The sequence below is a fragment of the Acomys minous genome (genome assembly GCF_964271855.1).
Source record: "Acomys minous genome assembly, chromosome: 6".
Lineage (NCBI taxonomy): Eukaryota > Metazoa > Chordata > Mammalia > Rodentia > Muridae > Acomys > Acomys minous.
Window position 1 is genome coordinate 53764181 of NC_140487.1, and position 24559 is coordinate 53788739.

Here is a 24559-nt window from a genome sequence, read left to right on the forward strand (position 1 = left end):
CTAGAGGCGTCCAATTAAAATGCATCCCAGAGGGATCACTTCACTTTGAGCTGGCATTGGCATCCACTTTGGGGGCTGTCTCCCTAGAAAACAAAACGCGAGCATTCTTTCCACACTTGTTCCATGACTGCCTAATTATAGTTTGCATAGGTTTTTAAAAGCATCATTGTTTTCTACTAACGCCCCCCCCCACCGCAAAAAGAAAAGGTGGAGGGGGAGATGGGTCAGATTCAAAGAGGATTGGTGTCTGTTATCATATAGAAAGAAAATGTCAGCTGACTCCCGAGGCATTTTAACCTTGCCTCCAAACTACTAGCTGGCTACACCTGACAAATGGAGGAATATTTTAGTCACCTAATTCAGCAGGACACGGGGGGGGGGGGGGCCAGGGGGGGGGAGGCACCCAACCCTGGTGCCTCCAGATACTGGGGTGGGGGTGGGGGTTGTTTCTTTTCCTGTGTTGTGCACCCAACACATGTGTGCTCAGGAAGCCCTGGGGATATTGTAGTCCCCATCCTACCTGCCTGACGTCACCATGGAAACAGGACTATTTATTACATCCCTAAGCAAGGCACCCTGCCCTTGCCTCTTCGTTGTATGTTTGAATCCTATGGCCTATGGTAAAGAGAAAGGATGTGTGGCAAGGCAGGGAGAAACCTCGGAGCAGTGGCATTTGGGCTAATACCCAGCTGTGGAGCTTCACTTGGAAAAGGGATCCTGACCGTGCAGGGCACCATCGTGGCTTTCTGGGACCTTGTGGCACACCCTCCTCTAGAGCAAGGCCAGGTGTTCTACTGATGCTCCTCCCCCAAGGGAAATCAGAAATGAGGTCACCGTGGTTACTCCTACCCATGAGAAAAATAAAATGATGGGGGTGGGGTGGGAGGGTAGAGCCACACAGGCTGTCAGGGACCTGTCTAGACCAGAACCTTCCTTTCTCCTGCCAAATGATTTCAGAGATTAACTACAGCGAGAGGAGATGTGAGTAATGCTAATATCTGTCCCTGCATGTCAGCCCCCCCACCCCCAGCCTGTGTGATCAAGTCATGGAAACGGGAATTTTCCCATGATAAAAATCTGTCTCCATGGCCCTTTCTGGAGCCAGTCTTTGACCAGAGGGGTTTAAAATGTTCACACACAGCTTTCCTTTGACATTACAGAAACACACACAGCCTCCAGCTGGGCCTGCTAAGCCATTATCAAGTTTAGGGACCTGCCATTCAGAGGGAGAAACTTGATCTTTAACCAAAAGAATGAAACTTGCCGCTGTCAGAGATCCCATTGAAATAAATAAATGCCTCTGTCTGCTGAGTAGTAGCAACTTCAAGCAAGGTGTTGGGGATATGTCATCAAGTCGTTATTGGCCTGTCACAGGATGAAGATTTCTGACTGTGCCACAAAGAGGAAGAGTTCTCACATACTATACTAGTACTGGTTTAAAGGGAGATGACACATTACTAAACACTAGCCAGAGCATCTGTTAAATGCACGCTCCCAAATAAAGGCACCTTGGATGCAACTACTCCCTCCCACCCTCCGACCCTCCAACCCACCCCTCCCGATCCCCGTGCCCACGGTCCTTGCACACACAGTGTGTGCTCTGTCACCAAAACCTGTGGAAAGAGTTAAAAAAAAAAAAAAGGCAAATACCACCAGGGCTGAAAGGCTCTTTATTAGCAAGCGTATGGTAATTACATCCTTGGATGTGGTCCTTGCTCTCACGGAAGGGAGGGGGAAGCAGATGGGACAGCGGGTAGAGAGAATTTACACAGTTCTGTCTCGAGCATCTATCAAAGGACAAGCTTTCTGCAACCCATTTCAGAGTCCGTCGTTTACAAGAGAGCTCTCTGAGAGGAAACACAAACTCAAAAGAAAAGACACACATAGCACAGGAAAAACTCTCTCGGCCTCAAAACCCGGAAACCAACAACAAAGTGCCTTGCTTTTGTTTCTTCTGGTTTGCTTCTCTGGAGACGGCTGAAATCTTGCTGGGTACACAAATGAGCACAGAATTATAGCTGGGTTCAGACTTGCCCGGCACTGAATTTTTATTTTAGTGCCTGTGATAAAGCTGGCATTTGTATAGAGCACTGGCCTATGCCAGTTCAGAGGGCTCCTGCTAAAACAGAATCTCGAGAAACAAAACCAAAAGGCAAGTCCAGGACAAGGCAGTTCATGAAGTGCACACCTCCAGCTTTCTCCCCGTTTGGAACAACCACGAACATTGTCCTAGGCAAACTGAATGTTAATTCCTACGTAGCGTCGTACCCACATCAAGATGCCTGGGAACTATTCAGCCTTGCAGTGTGGCAAATGGGACTTCTAATGTGAAATGCTCAAGGTCATCTCCATAGTGTCCCGGCAACTTTTACACCTACTCTTGTATGAAACCTAAAAGACCTCGGCTTCTCAAGGCATACCAGTTACCACTAATCCAGGGTGACTCACTGAGTTTGTATCAAAGAGGAATGTGTTTAATGTAAAAACCGTTTTGTGGATCTGGAGACGAGGCAGCAAGCCACAACTAGCATCTCCCTCCAGGTTTGTTCTAGGGACAAGAGCCCCACCCCGACCCCCCGCCTGAGTTTCACGGACACCTGACGCGCCAGTGGAGGAGAGGGCGGGTATGGTCCATGTGCTGCCAGCTGTCACTGCAGTGCCCCTTGGGTCAGCACTCTTGAAGGCATGCTCCCCTGGCTAGCAGCTGGTTTTATTTTTAACAGAAGGAATTCCACCAGGTATATTCGGGGAGTGAGGAGGGTACGACACACCTGCTGTGCCTTTGGCTTGGCAGGGGGCACTGTGAACGCCACAAAACCATTACCACTACCCACTAAGCACCCAGTTCTATAGACAGCCAAGAACACATGTTGTCCTGTACCCTAGGAGTGTGGACAATGTGCTTTGTTTACAGCTCAGATGGACCGAGACCTAACTCTCTCACTGTCCCTGTCGACTTCCGCCTTGTCCACTCCTTTGTTCTTCTCACTGTAGAAAGCCAGCTCTGACTAAACTCTTTCCTACCTGATGAGTCTTAACATGCACTAACTAACAATCCCACTCGGGGGATCACAACACCCGGGACACACTCTTTGTGCTCTGAGACACTGAAACAATATTCAGAGACATGCATTGTGCTGGAGAACAGTTTCTGTCTGTACTGAGCAATGGCGTCACGCCCAGAGACAGTTTTACTTAAGTAAACTGCAAGCCTAGTTCTGGCGCCAGCGTGCAAGGTGGACAGTCTCCTCACGCAGCAGACGCTTTGTGCTCTGGTCACGTGCTGCAGTGGGCCTAGGAGTCACAAGTGGGCCCCCCCCCCCGCCAGTGTTTCCGGGCCCTTGCACTGCATGGGGCCTCACTACCCTCCCTGCTCTGCCCTTTGATCGTGGACATGAGGAAAATGTCCCCACGGGGTCACTCAATCTAGGCTCAGGCTTTGTAATCTTGTCATCGGCGTAATTCAGATTTCATAGCTGGTCACGCCCACCAGTAAACAACCAGTCCTCGATTACATGTGTACACACAAACACACACACACACACACACACACACACACAAACACACTCTGTGTGTGTACTACCTACCAAGTTTGTCACTCTCGCTTTCTCTTTCCTGAGTGACGGGGACAAACACAGTGCTCACGTCCATCCTCCAGCTAGTCTCCCTGCCAATCTCCCGCCTCGGGTTACCTGGCCACCACATCCGACGCCTCAAACAGTAGCTCTGCCTGCCTCTGGCAGAGCAGGTTCAGCAGAGACAAACCATCTTCTGGGGCCTCAAAGCAACAGAATTTCATCAGTTGCCAGGGGTCAAGCCCACCTCAGGCCCCTGGAGTCGGGACACCTTGCTGGTCATTATATTCTAAGGTGGCCGCATGGCCAGCGTCTTAAGGACACCATCTTTGGCAAAATTCCAAATTTATTTCCTCCCCGTGCCCCTCGGTGTCCTCGGCTGTCGCTCTTCTGCACACAGACTCCCTACGGCAGCCACAGTGGGCCAGTGTTTAAAGCTCAAAGAGCAAGTCCCCTAGTTTCATAGACGTCACATGACGTGTCAGTGTCCTGCAGTCAAGGGCTGAGGCAACACTAAAAGCAAGCGTCTCTCCCAACTCCCAAAGACCCTTCGTCCACACGATGGCTGCATCTGTGGGCCTGGGGGAGGGGTCACACTCATCTCGCCGTGGACCTGTTCGACCTCAGCCCTAGCTGGGACAAGAGAATCCGTAGAATGGGTAGGGCTTGAGTGTGTGCACGCTTGTGCACACACGCGCACCCTGGAAGGGACACACACAACAGCAGGTTTGCAAGGACAGTGGATCTGCTGATGCCTCTGGGGTTTGCCGTGGAAATCAGCCACAGCCAGGGATGTCCCTCCTCCTGACCCCCGGGTAGAAGAAAGCAGCCCACTGTGCCGCTAGGGGTCTCAGCTCAACTTGTACAAACAGAGAACATTAATATGGTAACACCAAGTATATTTGGTCAAAGTTTTAAATGCGTTTTTGATTTTTAAAAAAATTCATCTTATATTAATATTCAAACACATGTAAATTTACAGGTGAAGCCTCTGGGTATAAAATTTCAGGTTACCTCAGAATGGAGCAAACTGCTCAGGCGACTTCATTTTACCCACGAAGTCATTTGTGTGGCCTACCATATTTAAAAGGAAGTTACCTACCCCCCGGAACATATGTCTACGCGGCAGAGAGCTCTGTCTCCCTGCTGTGAGCCGACATGGTGGGACCCTGGGCAGGCCTGCGAAGGCTGGACCTCACACCCTGGAAGGAACACTCAGTCTGACTTTGCTGAAGGGCCACTTCAAGGGGCGTCACTTGGCTTGAACATCACCATTAATAAGTTTCCCCCAGAAAATAAACCACATAGGTACAGAAGCACAGACGAAGGCCAGTATGTGACATCACCCAGCAACCGAACAGTGCAGCGCAGAGCAGCGAGACTCTCCACACTACACTGGGTTACACAGAAAACAACCCGACATGCCTGCCATATGCACACGCTTCTGCCACTGCAGATTTCTTCCTCTTCTTCCTCTTCTTAACTTAAAATACTGGTAGTGTAACCTGTGTGTGTGGGTATATGTGTGCGTGTGTGTGTGTGTGTGTGTGTGTGTGTGTGTGTGTGTGTGTGTGTAACATTCTCAAACTGGATGCGCGGAGGGATTAAGTGCTGTAAAGGGGACACTTGCATCCTAAGTTTTGAGAACCTGAGACATGGAAGGGTGTCACTATGGTGTCAGAGGATGTCCTTCCTGGTAAGTGTTTATTGGCTAAATGACAATGGCAATTACCTCTGAGAGTTGTCTGTGTGTCCTGATCATTAAAAACATCCTCTTGTAACCAAGTAATCCCATAATTAAGATTCCTACTTTCATATCACTTTAAATTTCACTGCAAGTAGGTTCCCTGGAGTATGTAATTATAATTTTAAATAAACCAACTCACTCGGAACCTTTCTTGACATTTTACAGAATAAAAGATTAGAAAAGTAAAAGATTTCATTATATTAATTTTTTTTAAATCCTAGTTTATTTTCCTGCTAGGTTTATCTATGGCTTCAAAGCTTGAGGGGCACTTGCTCGGATTCTGTTTGCTTTCATGATTTAATAAGTTGCCATCTCATCGTAAAGAGGGAAAGGTAAAGGCTTCATTTCATATGTAGGTTTATAACCAGCTTAAAGAAATCAATAATTTATATCTTTCGCCCCATCTATAGTTTCGGCTATTAGAATTGAAAAGTGGCTTTGGAATCAGCATTAAAACGATCGAACAACCACAGGAAGATTTACACTAACCAGCAGCTGGCTGCCACATGCCCAGGTAACCAATTCTGCAATGGTGAAACTCTCCAAGGAGCCTCAGCCACCCCCACCCTCTGCATTTGCACTTGGGCAGTTCACGACTAGATTATTAAAACTCATGCTTTCTAAGCAAAACCTTTTTCACTTACGGACACTCAAAAGATACATTAAAAAAAAGTGCAGGCTGCATCTCTCCTCTGCCATGCTTTTCCTCAGCAAGGTCCCATGTGAGGACTCAGAACACATCCTTACTACATTCAGAGTTCTCCACACTCCACCTAGAGACGTTAGTTCTCCAACACAAACTCAAGGGGGAACAGGCAGCCACAGCACGGACTCTAACTTCAAAGTGGCAAAGTGGCTACCAAGACATCTTCATAGAGACCCCGCCAAAGTGGGAACCCAGATTCTGGTCACTTCTGAGCGAAGGCCATCACAGATATTGTGTGGTCATTCAAGAGGTCATTTCATTTTCATTTGGATGCCAGGAGCCGGCCGGCCTGTTTCGAAGAGCGAATGCAGGAGGCTGCCACAGGAGCGCGGGGGCCCCATGGGTAGCACAGGGCTTACTCCCCCCTCTGGAAGGTGACCCAGGAGTTTACTGCTGACTGACCCCCATCTGGGGGTGGTCCGCCTCTGGCTCCTCCTCCTCCACATCTGCACTGTATTCTTCAAATGTGTCATCATCAGCATCCGGAAGCCCCAGCAACTACAGGGAAGGAATTGGACAAGAAAAGCAACAGCCGTAAGCACTGCAGGCAGAAGACCAAAAGCATCACATCCAAATGTATCTGCACCTCGAGGGGCTCAGCACAGCGAGTGCATCCATGGACTCAACTCCCCCATCACGGCACCTACAAATTTAACAGAAGACAACGATTTCACCTGGTACCCTGGAGAGGCACAGCCCACAAACCAGCGGGTGGTAGATGCTTATGCCACACCCAGGGTCTTGGTGAATCACACACAGCACGAATAGTGCTGATGTCCCTTCAAGGGGTCCCCAAAACTAACCCTCTGCTTTATTCCCTCAGCCAAATATGTGGTTATTTATTAAGAGTAGCACACAGATAAAGATGCTAAGACAACCAGGATGTGCAGTAGCAAAGGGTTAAATTGCATGGCCTGTTAGTAAAAGGATCTTAAAATTGAAGTTTTAAGTAATTTAATGATATAAATGAACATAAATGTAAAAACATGATAAAATTACATATTAATCATGATACAGATTTTCTTAAAATCCATATGGATGGATGCACAGAAAAAGAGACAGCAATGAAATATATTCAAATATTGAGGCTCTTAAATTTTTTACACTTATTTATATTGTGTGTTTGCATGTATGCATGTATGCACCTATGTCATAGCATGTGTCTGGACACAGGACAACAATGTACAGGAGTTGGTTCTCTCCTTTTATCATATGAAGGTCAGAGAGTGAATTCAGGTCATAAGAGTTGGCAGCAAGTGCTGTAACTCATTGAGGCATCTCACTGGCCCTTTTTAACTGTGGGTGTGTGTGTGTGTGTGTGTGTGTGTGTGTGTGTGTGTGTGTGTGTGTGTTGTAAAGTATTTCTATAAGACTGGGATTGTGGACAATGAATGCTTTGCCAGTATATATGTGCACTACATGCATGCTTAGTGCCCATACAGGTCGCGATAGGGCATTGGACCCATGAAGTTGGAGTTAGGGATGTTTGTGAGCCATCGTGAAGAGTTCTTGGGATCAAACCTGGGTCCCCTGAGGGAGCAACAAGTGCTCTAAACCATCTCCCCAGATTTCTTTCCAGCTGTGCCCCACAAAGTTCTAAGATTATGATCAAGAAAACTTAGAGCAAATTCAAGATAAATAGTTTTCAATTATGCATGTCCATATGCATGCATGTGTGCATGTCTATGTTTTCGGTATGTGCAAGTGGGTACTGGTACCCTCGGCAATTAGAGGTGTTGAATCCCATGGAGCCAGCCTTATAGGCAGCTGTAAGCCGCTGGCTGGGTGCTAGCAACTAAACTCAGGTCCTCTAGAAGAACAAGCACTCTTAACTGCTGAGCCATCCTTCTAGCCCCATGGTAACAGTTTTCAATGACACTGGCCTTTCATCAGATACTGAATAGTACTAATCACTCATAATCCATATGAACCAAAACTTGTGTGCTGGCAGAAAGCCGCGGCCTTTAGTGCTCCTGGGCTTCTGCATGTGATGATGGAACAAAGAGTGACCAGGAGATTTTTTTTTTACACCAATTCCCCCAGACTTGTCACCTTCAGGCCATTTAACTAAGTGACACTAGTAATGTAAACTTCAACTGTGTTAAGATTTGCTCGCTATCGCCCCGCCACCCTTCCTCCACGTTCCCTGTGGCTCAAATGGAAGAACAGTAAGTCGGAAGTCCCAACTAACACACTGTCTACAGAATGCTCAGGTTCTAGAACTCTCAGGCTCAGACACCCAAGAATGTATGCAGGGCAAAACCATCTGTAAGGCATTACTGGTCACAAGCCAAGATGACCACAGCCGACTGTCCACGCATGCTGCTGTCTCTGTGGAGTTCATGGCAGCCAATGTCTCAGACAGGTACTCCTCACGTGAGGGGATGGGCAGTGAGAGCACGTCTGAGCTTGTCCAGCCCTGGTATGCCAATCTCATGTGTCCTTGTGTACAGGAACTCACTGGCATTCCCAGGCCTTGCCTTGCTCAACGACAAAGCTCCCTTGGAACAGTCAGATTCATGTAGACTAGGTCCACTAGGCTACACAGACCAATACTGGAAAGGAAGAGCTGCCAACACTTGAGAATTAAAGTTCTCCGGGCCCTGGTCACCTGTGTGACTGAGTTCAGGTCCTGTGGGCAAAGATGCAAATTGCTTGAGGCTGTGACTGGCATTTGGCACCCTGAAGGGTCACACATCAGGCACCTCAGGCTGGTGTCTTTATGCTGGGGGTGGAGGCATGTGTGGCCTCTGGAGTCTAAAGCATCCTGGATCCACTAGAGCTTTGGTGTGTATACAGTGTGGCTTTGTGGCTTTAGGCATCCCTGAACACTTTTCACACTTGGGAGAAGCAGCATTTCTCACACTTGGCTGTGTCTCTGAGTCACCGAGAACACCACCTAAAGTACAGCCCTGGCTCAGTGGACCTGTTTCTGCATTTCTAACCTGCTCTGAGGGGGGCCCAGAAGCCCCACTTTGGGCAGCAAGACTAGTTCCAGCATTTGGGAGGATTTGAAACTGTCCTAAAACTCAAGATGAGTTTCAGTCTTCTCTATATTAGGAGAGAGAGGTAGATGCCAAGATGGAGGTGGGATTCGAGTGGGCAAGAGATGCACTGTTGTAGGGTGGCACCGGCCTTCCTAAAAATAACCTTTTTTCTCTTTTTGCTTTGTTTTGTTTTTATTTTTGTTTTTGAGGCAGGGTTTCTCTGTGTAGCCCTGGCTGTCCTGAAATTTGCTCTGTAGACCAAGCTGGCCTCAAACTCAAGAGATCTGCCTGCTTCTGCCTGCTGAGTGCTGGGTTTAAAGGTGTGCGTCACCATGACTACCAGGCTCAAAATGACAAGGCTTGACTGTTTCTAACATGAGCAGAAAACAGAAGATAAGGAAAAGTTAAATTTCTACCATTTAATGCCATTCCTGCAAGTCCACGTGGGCAAGAAAAAATGTTATCGCCCTCCCCCCTGGTTTTCTGCCCCACTTAGGCAGCTTGGCACCAGTGGATTCTTTCATTTCGTCAAGGTTTCTGACCAGCCAGTTGGAGCAGAATCTACAATTTCACTGTTTTGGGCCATGAAGATATATTCCCTGCGTCCCCAGCAACCAGACGCAACCTAAACCACCATGCCTAAAAGTCTCACACCAGTGTCCAGAACCGGGGGCTGTGTTTTTCTGGTAGGAAAAGAAAAGAAACAGTGATAGACTGTATCTTCAGAGATAAGATTGGGCCACTCGGAGGCAGAAGCCACAGGGGTTGGGATGGGGGACCAGCAGCACTAATGCTGAGCTAGGCCACCACAGTAACACGAGTCAAAACAGCATCCAATACCACCACGGGTACAGGAGCCAATCTCAGTGAGGAGGAGAGGGAGGCGCCTCTCTCAGAGAGCTGAAAGTCCTCACACTCAGGTAACTTGTGGGAGAATCAGGCACTAGGAGACCACCTCTGCTCTCCTGCTCTGCTTGCTTCCCAGAAACCACCTCTGGTACTCATCATCAGTAAAAAATGAGTGGCACGGTTGCCCTTAATGGGACCTGATATCACTGGTCTATTATCTAGGTTGATCTTTCAATGGCCAGGGAGTCACCTGAGAGTCAACCTAAGTGAGGAAAATGACTGTCTTTCCTGCCCACTTACCAGTGGTCTCTGAAGTCATTACCAGGGCACTGGGTGGTAGCAATGAGTGGCAATGTCATCTGCATTCATGAGCCAATGGCATGTTTGAAGTGAGGAGCCTCTCTGAGATCCTCCTTCATGAGGCAGGAGGCTCCACTAGTGGAGATAAATGGGGGTCACTCCAGGTGAAAAGACAGACAGTTGCATGCAGTGACCATGTCCTGACACCAGCGCAGCTGGATTTTGACAGTCCTGGGTGTTCAGTCTCATTCTCCATGAATCCACAGGACAGTGAAATAGGAGCTGGTCCCATTTTACAGATGGAAACACAGAGGCTACTAAAACAGCAAGAAGCCACATAGCAAGAGACAGGTCGTCTATCTACCTCGAGTATTTCTAAAGACTCTAATCCAAGCAACCAAGATGGGCTCTGCCTGGGTCAACTCTCCTCCTACCCAGTGTGTTGGCAGAATCTCTGCAGGAAGCCAGCGCCAGGTACTCTGACCTCAGTGACATCCTCCCTAACTTCTAGCACATGTGACACTGGAAAACAATATAGCTTTTTTTTAAGTGTGTTTTCCTACTATGTGACTATGATAGAAAATGTAGAGAATAGGAAAAGAAGAAAACAGAAATCACCCACAATGTGGAAGCTCTCCAGTACATGCCCCCGAGTAGACATTTATCTTCCATATATATGGATTTGATCCTCAGTGAGTTTATTACTTTGCAAAACCCAGCGTTGATAACCTTTTTCTTGACCCCTCCAATACCTTTGAAAGGTCCCTTATCCAGCCAGCGCTTTCAGTTAGACATGTGTTGGAATCACACAGCAAATGTTTTTTCACTATCAAAACCCCAAGATTCCCCACACACTGCCTCACTAGGCCCTACAGTCTCTTCACGCCAGAGTTCTGTGTGCTGTCTCCATCCTGTACACACTGGGGGCAGCATCTGTTTGGTGCACAAAGGTCACCCGCAGCCAAACTGTGCTGCTTAATCTCTGCAGCAACCACTTCAACAGTTTCCTCAACCTATAAACGGAGAACCCGAGAAACAGAGAGGTTAAATCCTCTAAGGCAGTCAGCCAGCAAGGGCCAGAACTGAGGCCAGAACTCCAGGGGCCTGCACAAGCAGCTTGTGGTACAGGCTCACAAGCATCCTCTCAGAAAGATTTTCCCCAAGAACCCAGAGTGTAATGCCCTGGCCAAGGGGTGGCACCTCCGCTCTTTCTGCATAGCATCCTGCAGGATACAGGCTCTGCCATTACCCTGGCCTCATCCTGTTCTGTGGCCATCGCTCTTAACTAGCTCCCAGATGGCAAAAGCCAAGTGTGCTATGCCGTTCTTTATCCTCCGGAATAGGGCTCTGGTGACAGCTGATTAAAACATCTTGTGGGAAATGTGATGAAGTGGCAGAAAAACTAAAGGAATATGATGGATGAAAGAAAAAAAAGTAACTTTTTCTTCAAAGATCCAATTAGAGCGAGGTGGTGGCACACGCTTTAATCTCAGCAGTCGGAAGGCAGAGGCAGGTGGAGGAGCTCTGTGAGTTCGAGGCCAGCCTGGTCTACAAAGCCCATCCAGGACAGCCAAGGCTACACAGAGAAACCCTATCCTGAAAAACAAAACAAAACAAACACAAAAGATCCAGTCAGATTTCAGTGTGTGTGGAATGAAGCTTTGTGGTATTGATGTAGGAAGTGCAGGCAAGAGGAAGGGCACACAGGCCTCAGACAGCTCCAGGTTGCAGGGCACTGAGGTGACACCACTCTTCAGGGTGTCAGTGCCATGTGCCCAGCTTTAGCGAAGTCAAGCAACCAGGGTTGACTGAGCCCCATCCCCTCCCCCACCGGAAGCACCGGAAGGCTACAGAGATAAGTCCATAGGCACAGGGCAGCGTCAGGTGACCACTGGGGGCTTTGTGAAAACAACCGTGATTGGAAGGGGGCACACTGGCATTTTAAAGCTCAACCTCTGCACACCCACCCAGCATGCAGCTATCTTAAGGCACAGGTGAACGCATTCTTGTTGGAGATGTCACAGTGCAGCTGCTGGCATGCAGGGGAATGCACCGCTGGTTTCCTGCATCGTGATCTCCCTGACTCTGTAAAGTCTTCTCCGACAGGCACCCTCACCTAGGACAGCAGCATCCAAATCCTGCCCGTGTCTCCTTTCTAAAGCCCAAAGCTCCACAGAGAGGTGAAAGGGGCAGGTGAGATGAGGGCACAAGTTTCCCCACTGAGTTCTTAGTCCCCCCAACTTGGGTTCTAATAGTACCAGGCCCAAGCTTTTACCCCTGCAAGGCCTCCCAGCTTTCAGTCTACCGCCGTGAAGTTCCTTCACCGCGCTGCCAGGAAACTCAGGTTCCGGCTCCTTCTCAGTTTCTTACACTCCGAGCCAACAGCAAGGCCAGCTGGGTCTACTTTCCAGGTTTCTCAGCAGTCAAGTCTCTCATGCCACGCTCGCTATTTTTGAGCTGGCCTCGCACCTGCCTGCAGAGATGACACTGGTTTCGGTTCTGGTCCTCCTCATCCTGCTGACAGCCAACCTGAGCACTTTAGTTAGCATGAGGGAACCACTCAAAACAGGGCATCATGGCCCTCCTGTTCTATTCAGGCTCTCCACGGCTGGCGAAGCCAAGGCCCCCCACAGCTATGAGGTCCTATGTCCTCCTGGATTCCTCTTTCACTGTGCTTAGATGCCCAACTCCAAACCCGGTAGCTCCGTGGACACCTCCCCTACCAGGAAACACAGGCAATCTCCTGCCCCTAGGCTTTCAGACCTGCTAGCCTTTGGGTCTGACACACCTCACCCTGGCTTTCCTCACAGTCATGGCTGACTCCAAAATATCCTTCCTGCTGAAAACTCCCAGACAAAAGCCACTGAAGTTTCATTTCTCCTAAGGGAAGACTGAAGGATTAGGACCAAGCCTTCCACTGAGAACAGCTAAGATATTTTCAAGCATTTGACACAGGAATAGCCTCTTGAGTATGCAACGACTTGGAAGCCAGAGAGGTCGGCCTAACCTGGCTGGGAAAGCGAGAAAGTATATTGTCCTTTCTGACTGTTCTAAGAACGAGGTCAAAGCCCAGGGTCCGCTAAGCGAACAGACTACAGCGGGGTCTCCACTTTAACCAGGAGCCCTCCAAAGGCCCATGTTCCTGGAACAAAGATAAGGTAAAAAAGATGAAGAGAAAAGGAGACAAGCTCTGAAGCCTGTCTTATCATCACATAAAGTGCCTGGGAACTGCAAATCAAGTAAGCATTAAAGGTCATCTTGGGCTGACAGGGCTCTCAAGTTCTGACAGGGCCAACAAAGTCCTCTCTGGAAGGTACTGTCATCTTGGGCCTCCAGTTATTTCTGTCCATGAACGCACAAACACACTCGCCTGAACTTAGACAATGCCACACGCAAATGCAGGATACCAGAAGTGCGAGCCAGGAGACACTAAAGATGCCAAACACAATTTGCTAACCTTGAAATGTTAGAATGTCAGACCAGCTGTTATGCAACCAACCTCCCTGTGTGCAGACGACTACAATGCAAGCTTGAAATCTTTAGTAGAGAAGTAGAGGACACTGAAGAGGATTCAGAAATAGACAGAAATGCCACAGCACACCACTGAATGCATGGAAGATAATCGCAGTGGGCAGGGAAGCAAACTAGGGCAGGGCCATCGATGATGCCTGGGATGACTTTGGGAGGGAGGGAGAGAGAGAGAGAGAGAGAGAGAGAGAGAGAGAGAGAGAGAGAGAGAGAGAAGCAAGGAGTCATCAAACTAGGAGCGAGCATTCACTTGTTCCTCAGCTGGCATGAAAGCAAACTGTCAGCTTACTCCGGAAATACACTGTCTGGAATCCGGAGGGGGGCGGGGCAGAGGGCAAGCTTTATGCAAGTGGTTTTGAGAACTGAGACAAGAAGAGAAATGGGCATCCAATGCCGCCCTTCCTCAGAGGCACAAACGTGGACTATCTTTATCCAGATGTCCATGACCCTGAGGCAAACACCAGCATGATAAAACAAAACGAAACCAAATCCGGGTATACTGGGAGTCTACTGGGTGAGAACTAGACTATGCCATTGCCTCATAAAGGTTCTGTTTGTTTCTTCCCTGTCAGTACTTCTCAGCTCAACTAATACCAGGAACAGCCATCTTCACCAGACAGCACACTGCATTCCGCCTTTGGCATCCCCACACTGGCAGCTGTCTCTATATTACAGGGCGGGCAAGCAGACAGGAGAATAACCCTGGGTCGGCCCACTTTCCAGACCATCCTTACTATCATGGTGCAGTTACAGAGGGGCAGGGACACGGTGGCTTCAGAAGCCGTGCAGTAACCTACAGGTCTGAAGGACTTGAAGACTTTTTCCAAGACTTCATGAAGCGTCTTCTTGCCGCAGGAAGAGATGTAGTCCTGTGCTAGCTGCAAGAAGGGCAGGCAGTCCTCGCTCTCGCTCCACACGTGCTGCGGCCCACGAGGGCAAGGAGAAACAGAGAACAGAAGTCATTACCCCGAGTTTTAAAGACTCCCGCATTCAAAGTCAGCCTCTCTCACAGACTGAAAGCCATCCACTCGCTCTTCGATCAGAAAACGTCAAGTCCGCGGAACTTCCCCCAGGCTCCTCTGTGCTCCCAGTTTCACGTGTGAGGCCGCCGACAGGTACCACCCCACCCCGCATTCCCCGGCAGCTGCACAGGAGTGATTTTAAAAGAGGAGGGAGGAGAAAGCAGAGCCTTGGCCATCAGAGTGCATAACTTTGCTTCCAGCTACAGCTGAAGAATGAATTAACTAGTTTGTAATCCTGACCTTGGAACAAGATGTTCCCTCAGCAGATCGGCCCTTGAATGGGGGCTGATGGCAGACTTCTTCAAGATGAAACAGACTTAGGAGAATGTACAAGGTCGGCACTGAGTCCCTTCGGAAGCCTGCTCTTCCCTCCTGGGTCCTCGTTCCCTAAGGAACAAGGTGGGCATCCTAGCCAAGCATCCACTGGTCAACCCGGCACATGTGGTCCAGAGTTGCTGTTGTTCCTGAGGCTGGGGAAGATTTATTATGTGAGGAACCCCATGTTATCACTTCTTTATAATTAAAGCAAGGTTTTCCCCATAATGGTCAGAGATAAAAAATAAACTAGAGTAACAGACTGGTGAGGCCTGGAGGAAGAAACCCTCGATCTGCAGAATCAACCAGCCAGGAACATGGGGTATATCCCATGGGTATCAAGGGTCCTGCCTCGAGGGTTTCAACTAATGGCATATGCTGAGGCCTGGGAAGAGGGAAAGTGTCTAATGGATGGGATGACACAGAGTCTAGGCAGCAGGAGATACAACCTAGTTAAGAGAGGGATCCAAGGTGCCCAAGAGATCCATATGGTACCTCCGCCTGCCTCTATTCACGGACAAGAGCAGGGTATCACCAAAGAAAGTTCAGTTTGCCATGTACCGAGGACATCCCCTGGCCTTCCTTCTCACTGCAGGGTGTCTAAGAAGAGCTGTGCAGACTTCCGACCCAGCTGGGGTCTAAGTGAGGGCAAGTAGGTGCTGATGTGTCATCTCACACTCCAGTTGTCTGTGTCACAGACGGAATGGTGGCTTTCCGACCCACTCAGCTCCTCTAACACCAGCAGGCTCCTCCAGCTGGTTTCTCTGATGCCTACCTCATCAAGCCACTGGAGAGCTCCTCAGCCCCTTCCCTACCACAAACCCTAACGCCCTGGAGACGCTGAGATAGATAATCACTCCTCACTCAGTACAGAAGGCCAACAATACAGAGCACTCCCCAGGCCACTGTCTCGCTTACTCTCAGCCAATAGAGGCGCAGCAAGAGCTTCAAGATACTTGCCTAATGAGCTTCGCATGGCCTTTGCTTCCTCCTGCAAAGTTTGTAAAGCTCCAGATTGTTTTAAGTTCGAATCCATGGTAGAAGTGGGGTTAGCCCCTAGTGCCACTTAGCTTTCTGTCTGCCTTCCCCGGGCACAGTGTGAATGTAGAGTGAAAAGCGAAAGGCTTTATCAGCGTGTGGGCAGTGCCGGCTGGCAGCCGATGCCTCGTCTGTGAGCAGTGGGCACAGGGTACCTTTGCTCCCCTTCTGCATCTGCAGGACGAGAGTGGGCTTTCCACCTGCCACAGAGGAGTCACAGGATGAGTAAATCAGACACCCAGTGTGACTTTGCTGTGATGGCCCTCCTAGACCACTTGGGTTGAAGTCAATTCATAAGCAAGCAGATCTTAATAAATACATAAAAAGTCCACACAGACTTCTTGGTTTAAAGTGCACTTGGACTTTAAATTACAAAGTAAACGGAAGTGTACCATTTAGGCAATAGCAGAATGGCAGTACGCCCAACTTCTGGTACTGGAGTGCGGTCAGTTAAGTATTTCTAGGTTTCTTTAGTCTTGGGAAGACACTCTTCACCCACCATCTCCCGACTCCACTTCTGAAACTATTTATTGCTATATGTTGGAGAAGGAAGACTTGAGCCCCATGAAGGAGCCTCCTGCCTAAATAGCCTTCATCTACTGGTGTACCTGTACCAGGAGTCACAGTCTCATTGGTTTTATGGGCTTAGGAAAATAGAATTGTGGGGCCTGGAGAGATGGCTCAGTGGTTAAGAGTGCTGCCTGCTCTTTAAAAGGTCCTGAGTTCAATTCCCAGCAACCACATGATGGTTCACAACCATCTATAATGTGATCTGATGCCCTCTTCTGGCCTGCAGGTGTACATGCAGGCAGAACATTCTATACATAATAAATTAATAAATAAATATTTTTAAAAATTAAAATTTAAAAAAAAAAGAAAATAGAATCGAAGCCAGGCGTGGTGGCACACACCTTTAATCCCAGCACTTGGGAGGCAGAGGCAGACAGATCGCTGTGAGTTCGAGGCCAGCCTGGTCTACAAAGCAAGTCCAGGACAGGACAGGCTACACAGAGAGTCCCTGCCTCAAAAGACAAAAAACAAAAAATAGAATTGAGGGCTTTGCCAAGATGTCTCAGGGTTAAGAGCACTTGCTGCTCTTGAATAGGAGCTGGTGTGATTCCCTGGCAGCCACACTACAGCTCACAACTGTCCAGCTCCAGTCCTAGGGGAGCCAGCACCTCTGTGCACACTAGGCACACATGCAGTACACATACATGCACGCAGGGGAAAGACTCATACACATAAAATGATAAATCAATCGTAGAGAAAATGATAAACCGTAACTGGAATCATTGTCTACAAGACAACAAAAAGGGACACGGTCTTGAGTCAGACAGACCCAGGGACACAGGACAACCGAAAAGACACACCACTGACCAACTGCTAACCATCTTCTATCTACTGTCTTGAAAAAATAAAGAAAGCATTTTCTTTTATTTAAACTACTTCTATCTAGCAGTGTTACAATACAAGACGAGATGACCTGAGAGGTGAGCCTGCAATGTGTGTGTGGGCAGGGAGAGGGAGAGTGGATAAAAGAAAGATAATAAAAGGAAAAAGGAAAGAAACATAAAAGCAGTGGTGAGAAGAGACCAAGCAGCCAGGTGAGAGGGCAGAGCCTCCGGTCAGGGTCTGAAGTTAATTTCATAGAAGGACGAATGGGTAAGCTAAAGCCTCAAAGCCCTGGGCCATAAGGGACAGCCACTCTGACCGCAGCCAGAAACTACATACAACCAGACACCCACGTTAGCGGGGGCGGGGGGGGGGACGACAGGCTGCTGACACAGAAATAGCTTAGCTGGGAGTGTCAGACTGAAGAATAGCAGCTGCCCCTGAGTGCAGACTGTGCTTGGAGCCAGGGTGAGCAACAGGCCACCAGTGATGGCAAGAGGTGCCAAGGGGCCCGGAAGTGATGCAGAGCAGGGTTCCTAGCCCTTGTCACTCACCCAGGAGCTTGTTTCAATGCAGATTTCCAGGCCCACCTCCCAGAGTTTTTGATCGAAGGGGGCTATGTTTCAATTTTTTTTTCTTCACAGATTACTCAAGCAATACTGACCACAGCTGCAGTAATGTGGCCTTCACTGGTCCCGCCCCAACCGGCCCGCCTCTCCTACAGCAAACGCCCGATGTGAATGAACACTGTGCAATTATATGCCATCTGTGGCTCTTTCTGTTACATCAGGCGTGAGCTCACCCAGCTACAGCAACACCAGCCAGTCCACCTGCAGCAGGAAGAGAGCGTGCTCCACTTTCTATATAGAGATGACAGGATCTGGCCATCAAAACGTGACATTAGGTCATTAAGATGAGACTCCCACTAAGCTCTTGCTGTCTTTGGGGGCACGCCTGCTAGACTCGCTGCTACGAGCCAGTGAGACCAAGAGGGGTGCAGGGCACACGTTATTCCCTGAATGGTCTAGAACAGGCTCTACTCACTTCACATTCCCACTGTACTAAACACCCTATGTAGTCTAAGCCAGTTGAGGCTTACAGGGACGTGTGTGTAAACACGTCATTTCATCTAACAGCTCTGAATAGCCTCAGATTTTGGCATCTAAAGAAAGAAGGTCCCGAAACCAACCACCCCATGGACCCAGTAAATCGTCTCCTCTTGCTCCGTGTTTAATTGGTGTCTCGATCTAAAACTGATGTCTGTCCACAGAGAAGACAGAGCACAGGAGCCACGAGTCACCTTGTGGCACCCAATGTACTCGCACACCCAGTGGGAAGAGCACAGTCAGCCTTACCTGAGGCAGCCCACTCTCTGTGGTGAGCACTCGGTCAGGGAGGAAAACGGAGGCTCAAAAGGTTAAAGGACTGGCTGGTGGCTACAGGAGAGCAGGAGGTAGAGAGCACCCCACAGAGATTCTGCATGCATGCCCTCGACTGCCTCTGTGCAAGCTGCTTAAGGGGAGCCTTGGCTCAGCCATGTGTAAGTGACAGACAAAAGTTAGAAGGGGTCGGAAGGCCACAGGCATCTGCCTGAAGGCTGCCTATCAGACTGCGGGTTGGGAGCTGCCTGTTCCCAGCCATGTGGACTCGTACCAACCCAACTTTCCCCCTCTTCATGATTAGCTGAATAGACAAGTGGCTTTGTTCTTCTTGAAAATAGCCTCCAGGAGTAAGGCAGCGCCGCTGGGCGCCTGACTCCTCACACAGCACTCATAGTAATCATGGGTTACGGTGTGTTTATCCCATTTTGTGATTGGGGCAGCCAAAGAGAGGCTTACTCTCCTTCACGCCATCACAGAACCATACCGCAGTTCCATTTAAATACGACGCAGAGGCAGGCTCACCAACGAGAACTACGTCAACTCATCTAAGAGCTGAGCACAGTCCCGCCATGCGTTGGGTTTCTTTATGACTATTGGTAGTGGTTTGGGCTTGAGGGGGATGAAACTGCACAAAAATGTGGAGCCAAACGTGTTTCCGAGGGGTTGTCCGAAAAGGTGGCGCTGTAAGACAAACAGGGACCTCCTCGCAGTCAATCATTCCTATTCTACGTGATAAGCAGGGCACTCTTCAATCAGCGGAAAAAGCCAGTGCTCCAACTGGACACAAGCTTGCATATTTGTGAGTGTACAGGTGCACATGCACACAAGTACAAACATGCACATGTGCATGCGTGCATGTGCACACACACACACACTCGGGGGGAGGGGAGAGAAATATTAAGATTCTATTCCCCCATACCTAAATGACTACCCACAATCCCCTTCTCAGACCTGATAGCCCCCAAACCATCTGAGTTGGTAGGAGAACTGCAAGTTCCTGCTCCCACTCCCTGGGTGGCACAGGCTTCTGTCACAAGCCCAAGCATGGTGGGCACTTTGGAAAGGGGCTACGTTGGCAGGTGGCCTGTGAAGTGAGGAGACAATAAGGGATCCAGGAGCTGGCCAGAGGAGCGTCCATCAAAAGGACTCTTGTTCTTGAGCCTCTGGGACTATCACAAGGCAATTTTCAGTGAAGGCCAGAGACTCTGGGCTTACAGAGTCTCTTACATACTGAGCCTCGATTTCCTCTAAAACGGGTACAACATCTACCTTATAGACTGTTTGTGAATTAGAAGTCATCTTTCAAAGCTGAGTGGATGGCTCACTGGTTAAAACGTTTGCTGTACAACCATGAGGGTCTGGGTTCAGATCCCTAGCACCCACGTAAAAAGTTGTAACCCCAGCTGTTGGCAGAAGACACAGTAGAAGACAGGATCTTGGACACTTGCTGGCCAGCAAGGATGCTCTAGACAGAGAACAGCAAGCGCCAAGGCCCTGAAGCAGGCAGTGCCTGTGACGTAGGAACTTGGAAGTGGCAGAAGACAGGTCATGTAGAGGCTTGAGATCCTCCTGTTTCTGAGGGGGTTACAACCACGCCCAGCTAGAAGATGCTGGTGGAGGCAGCTGGGTGCAGTAAGAGACAAAACACGGGAGGTCTCACCCCTGAGTGCCCTCACAGGCAAGGAGGGAAACAAGAGGGCACAGTATATGCTTCACCTACACGGGGTGGGCAGAACGCAGATGATCTGGACACAGGGAGTGGGGAAAGAGTGGAAGTTACGGTTTTGGAACTGGAGCTGGAATCTATCATATGGATGGCAATAGTCACGTTTCCAGTGATTACAGTAACACAGGCTCCCACGTATGAGTGCTGAGCACAGGCTAGACATGCTCCCCAGAAGTCCTGCCAGGCACTCAGTGACAAAGCAGCCACCTGAAGTCAGGTAACAGGTCACAGTTGTGTAAGCCTGGCAGAGAGAGATTCAGTGATGCCCCCAAGCACACAGACAGAAGTGGGAGCCTGGGTGTCTAAGAAGAATTGGGGTTAACCACTGCCACATTGCTTCGAAGCTAGCTAACAGTCCTTATAGGCACAGTGCCATTTGTATGTTGGATAGCTCTGACCCAGGAAAGACCAAGCCTTCATCAGTGTGCTCTTAAACTTTGTACACTGAGAGATGCTATATAAGATTCTTACTGTTACAAAATCTTCAAATAGCAGAGATGCCACTTAAATTTCTTCAAAATGCTTAACAGATTCCCTTAGAAAAATGGCAAGACTCTGGCCTGGTCTGGTACAGAATCCAGAGACAGTGTTGGGCTGACCTGGAGCTACTGTGTATACAAATGTTAACTGCTTGCCCCAAGAGCCTTACTTGTTACCAATTCTCATGTATCCAAAATGACTCTGTAGTTGCCTCCCAAAGTATCCCTGATTGGTTAAATGAAGTTGCCTACTGCCTGGACTGGCCAGAAGAGCGGTAGGCGGAGCCAAGGTTCCTGGGCTTGGGGGTGGCAGAAGGACCGTGAGGAAAAAGATGAAGCAGAGGTAGAGAAAGGATGTAGTGATGAAGAACTGACCTGATGGAGAGAAGCACCCCTAAGGAACATGTGCAAGCATTTGTGGGGGTTTGGCTGGGAAACAGACAAGACATCTTAAAGGGTTAACATCTGCCCACCTCCAGTGCATTAAGGCACTAACCGGTTTCTGTGTCTTTTATTTATATAATAGCGAGTTAAGGAATAACTGCTACCGTATTGGTAGCCAACACTAATTAAGAGTAATAGAACCATTAGTTCATAGTTGATTTTACAGGACGGTCTGCTTAAGAAAACACCTATGGCTGGCAACTTGCCTCCAGAAACTTTGAGAACGTTCTAGTGTGTCCAAAGAATTATCTTCTGCTTTCCTTATCTCCTCCGTGTAGTGGCCTGCCAACACTAAGAAGAGCTGATCTGTGCTTACATGACTCAATAACTGGCCTGTCTCCACTGTGAAGTCTGTTCTATGCTGGGGTATTATTTTTTTAAATAGGGTCTCAGGATCCTAGGCTGACTTTGAACTTAGGCGACAGCCCAGGAAGACCTTGAATTTCTGATCCATCTGCTTGCACCCTCCTTCTAAATGTAGGGATTACAGGCTTATACCATCCAACACACACATCCCATCCCCACTTCTGCAATGTTCGGCATCCAATTCTACATTTTAAACACGATATACAAGCGCTCAACCAATTGAGCTGCATCCTTACTCAGATCCAGGGAAAGGATTTTACAAAGACAGTGGGGAACATCAGGTATCTGAACTTTAAATTTGCAGGACACTTGCTGTGCATCTGAACGCTAGGTGTACCTCAAGGTCTGCCAGAGAACTGGTATTAGTAAACTAATTTTGTGGATAAGCAACTCAAGTAGATAGAACCTAAATCTAATCCACACCGAAAGCCAGGAGTATACTTTATTGGCCAGATGTGCACTAGCCTATACTGTCCTGTTCAGGTCTCACAGATTCTAGACTGAACTTCTCATGGGTTGGGTGTGGCGACCCCGGGGGAGAGGGGGGAGAAGGGCCATGTCCAGCTTTGTCATCCCACCTGCTGAGCCAAGCAGATTGATGCATCACCCATCTCTTTTGCTGCTGCAGCGCCTGCTCCAGTCTCAGGCCAGCGACCACACGATAACCCTCATTCCCAGCTGCCTCCATCTTACATTTGGGGACTATTATTTATAGTGCTTACAAACACTCCATGGCGCGCCATCCCCGCCCTTCCTCCACGCCTCCCATCACAACCTCGTGCTCTCCGCATCCCTTTCCTAAAGTGTAGGCGCCAGAATCTCTAGTGGGAGGGATGCAGGCCAAGGTTTGGCCACCATAGTTTCTGGTTCTGGTCTCTCTGAGACAGGGTGTATTGGTTATTCCTCTGGAAAAGCCAAAAGGCCTCCGTGGGGTCACAGTAGCCTCATGGCAGGCCAGAACCTGCACTGGCTACACACACTTGCTGGCAGCTCACTGAGGAGCTAGGGAAGCAGGGGGCTCGAGATAGGCGTGCCCCAGCGCGAGAGCGCGCGCGTGCACGCGCGTGCATTTTCAAGCTCCAGGGCGTAATTCCGCAAAGAGGGTCCAAAAAGATCTAGCATTGCGGGTGTGGACGGAGGCTTTGTGTTCTTCCGAGGGACTCTCAGGCTGGGGCGAGGGCCCGGCCAGAAGGGGCGGCTGCAGAGTTGTTTCTGAGACCCCGATGGGGAGGGACACCTCCTCTGGACCGGATCTTGGATCTTGCCTCAGGGGCTATACACCCCGCCTGGCGGGTGCCACACAGGGACTCCCCTGGGATGCTCTGAGCCACGCGCCCGCCGCGCCTGGCACGCGGTGATCCGGGAGGTCCCCTCACCTCCAGTCCCGGGTCCCCCGGTCCCCTGCCGCCGCCATCCGCCCCACCCGACCGCCCAAGAGGAGCTCGGTGGAAGCGGAGCGCGCCCTCCCTAGGTACTCACAAAACTGTCGCCGCTGCCGTTGTCCGGACACAGCACGTAGAAGGAGACGCCCGGGTCCGCGTAGAAGTCCATCCTGCGCTCGGTCTCCTCGGCGGCGATGAGCTCGAAAGGCGTGCTGGAGCACCACTTCTCCGCGACATCTGCCAGCTGCTGGAAGTCCATGGCGGCGCCGCCCGCGCCTCCTCCGGGGCTCGCGGCTCCCGGGTCTGTTTACACCGCCCGCTCCGCCTCCGCCCCGCCCCCACCCCCACCGCCCGCCTCGAATGGAACCAAAGCACTCAGGGCCCCGCCAGCCCGGGGCCGCCTCGGTTCGTGACGTCACGATCACTGGCCAATCCCCCGAGCCCGACCCAGAGAGGCCTCCGAGCTCGGTGACGTCAGGATATGGGCGGGGCGCCCATCCCGGCAGGTGGCAGTGGTGTGGGGCGGGGCTGCCTCCAACCCCTGGCGTGGAGCCAGTTTGGAAAGCTTTCCCCAAAATCCACTATAAATCCGAGGGGCTCGCCCAGAACTACAGACTGCTTGGCCCTTGCCAGGACTCTCGGTTAGAGGTGCTGCGATAGGCCGAGGAAGCTGCTTTGCTTTCGACACAAACCAAAATTGGGTCCTCCAAGGAACCCTGAGTGTGTTTTCTAGACTGCTTTGGAAGGAAGTGTACTCTAACACGCACATCACGCTCAGTGCTTTTACAAATACCTTCACTATGATTTGGCTTGAATTTATGTTATATGACGTAAGATGGCCAACTGTTGTTTTCTTTGTTGGGTCTGGGGTTTGTTTCGTGTTTTGAGTTGCTGGAGATTGAACCCAGGCATGCTACCACTAAGCCACATCCTCAGTGGGGGAAGCAGGGGGCCTGTGCATTGACTACACCTGTTAACTATTCCGTCTGCTGCGTGCCCAACAGACACAGGGAGTGCTGGAAGGGACCCATTAAACAGCGTTCATTCTATAAACATACATCAGTGGGTTTTTTAGTTGTTGTTGTTTTTTGGTTTTGTTTTGTTTTTAGAGACAGGGTTTCTCTGTGTAACAGCCGTGGCTGTCCCGGAACTTGCTATGTAGACTAGTCTGGCCTTGAACTCACAGAGATCTACCTGCCTCTGTCTCCTGTGTGCATCACTGCCTGGCGTGTGGTTCTTTTTAAAGCGTGCCTTCTGAACCAGCAGCCTTGCTAGCTGGAGTGTAAGCATGCGTGGTAGGCGTCTGCCTCAGTGAGGCAAG

The 24559-nt window shown here is 49.7% G+C and overlaps 1 protein-coding gene across 1 annotated transcript; it reads right to left on the minus strand.

The window, feature by feature from the left end:
- Nucleotides 1-1653: 1653 nt before the first annotated feature.
- Nucleotides 1654-23576, minus strand: MTURN (maturin, neural progenitor differentiation regulator homolog). Its single transcript, XM_084787590.1, has 3 exons — nt 23336-23576; nt 14490-14612; nt 1654-6526 (listed from the first exon to the last, which is right to left on the minus strand). Exons 1-3 carry the CDS (start codon nt 23495-23497, stop codon nt 6416-6418), a joined length of 396 nt encoding a protein of 131 aa, XP_084643716.1. The 5' UTR covers nt 23498-23576; the 3' UTR covers nt 1654-6415.
- Between the last annotated feature and the right edge of the window lie 983 nt (nt 23577-24559).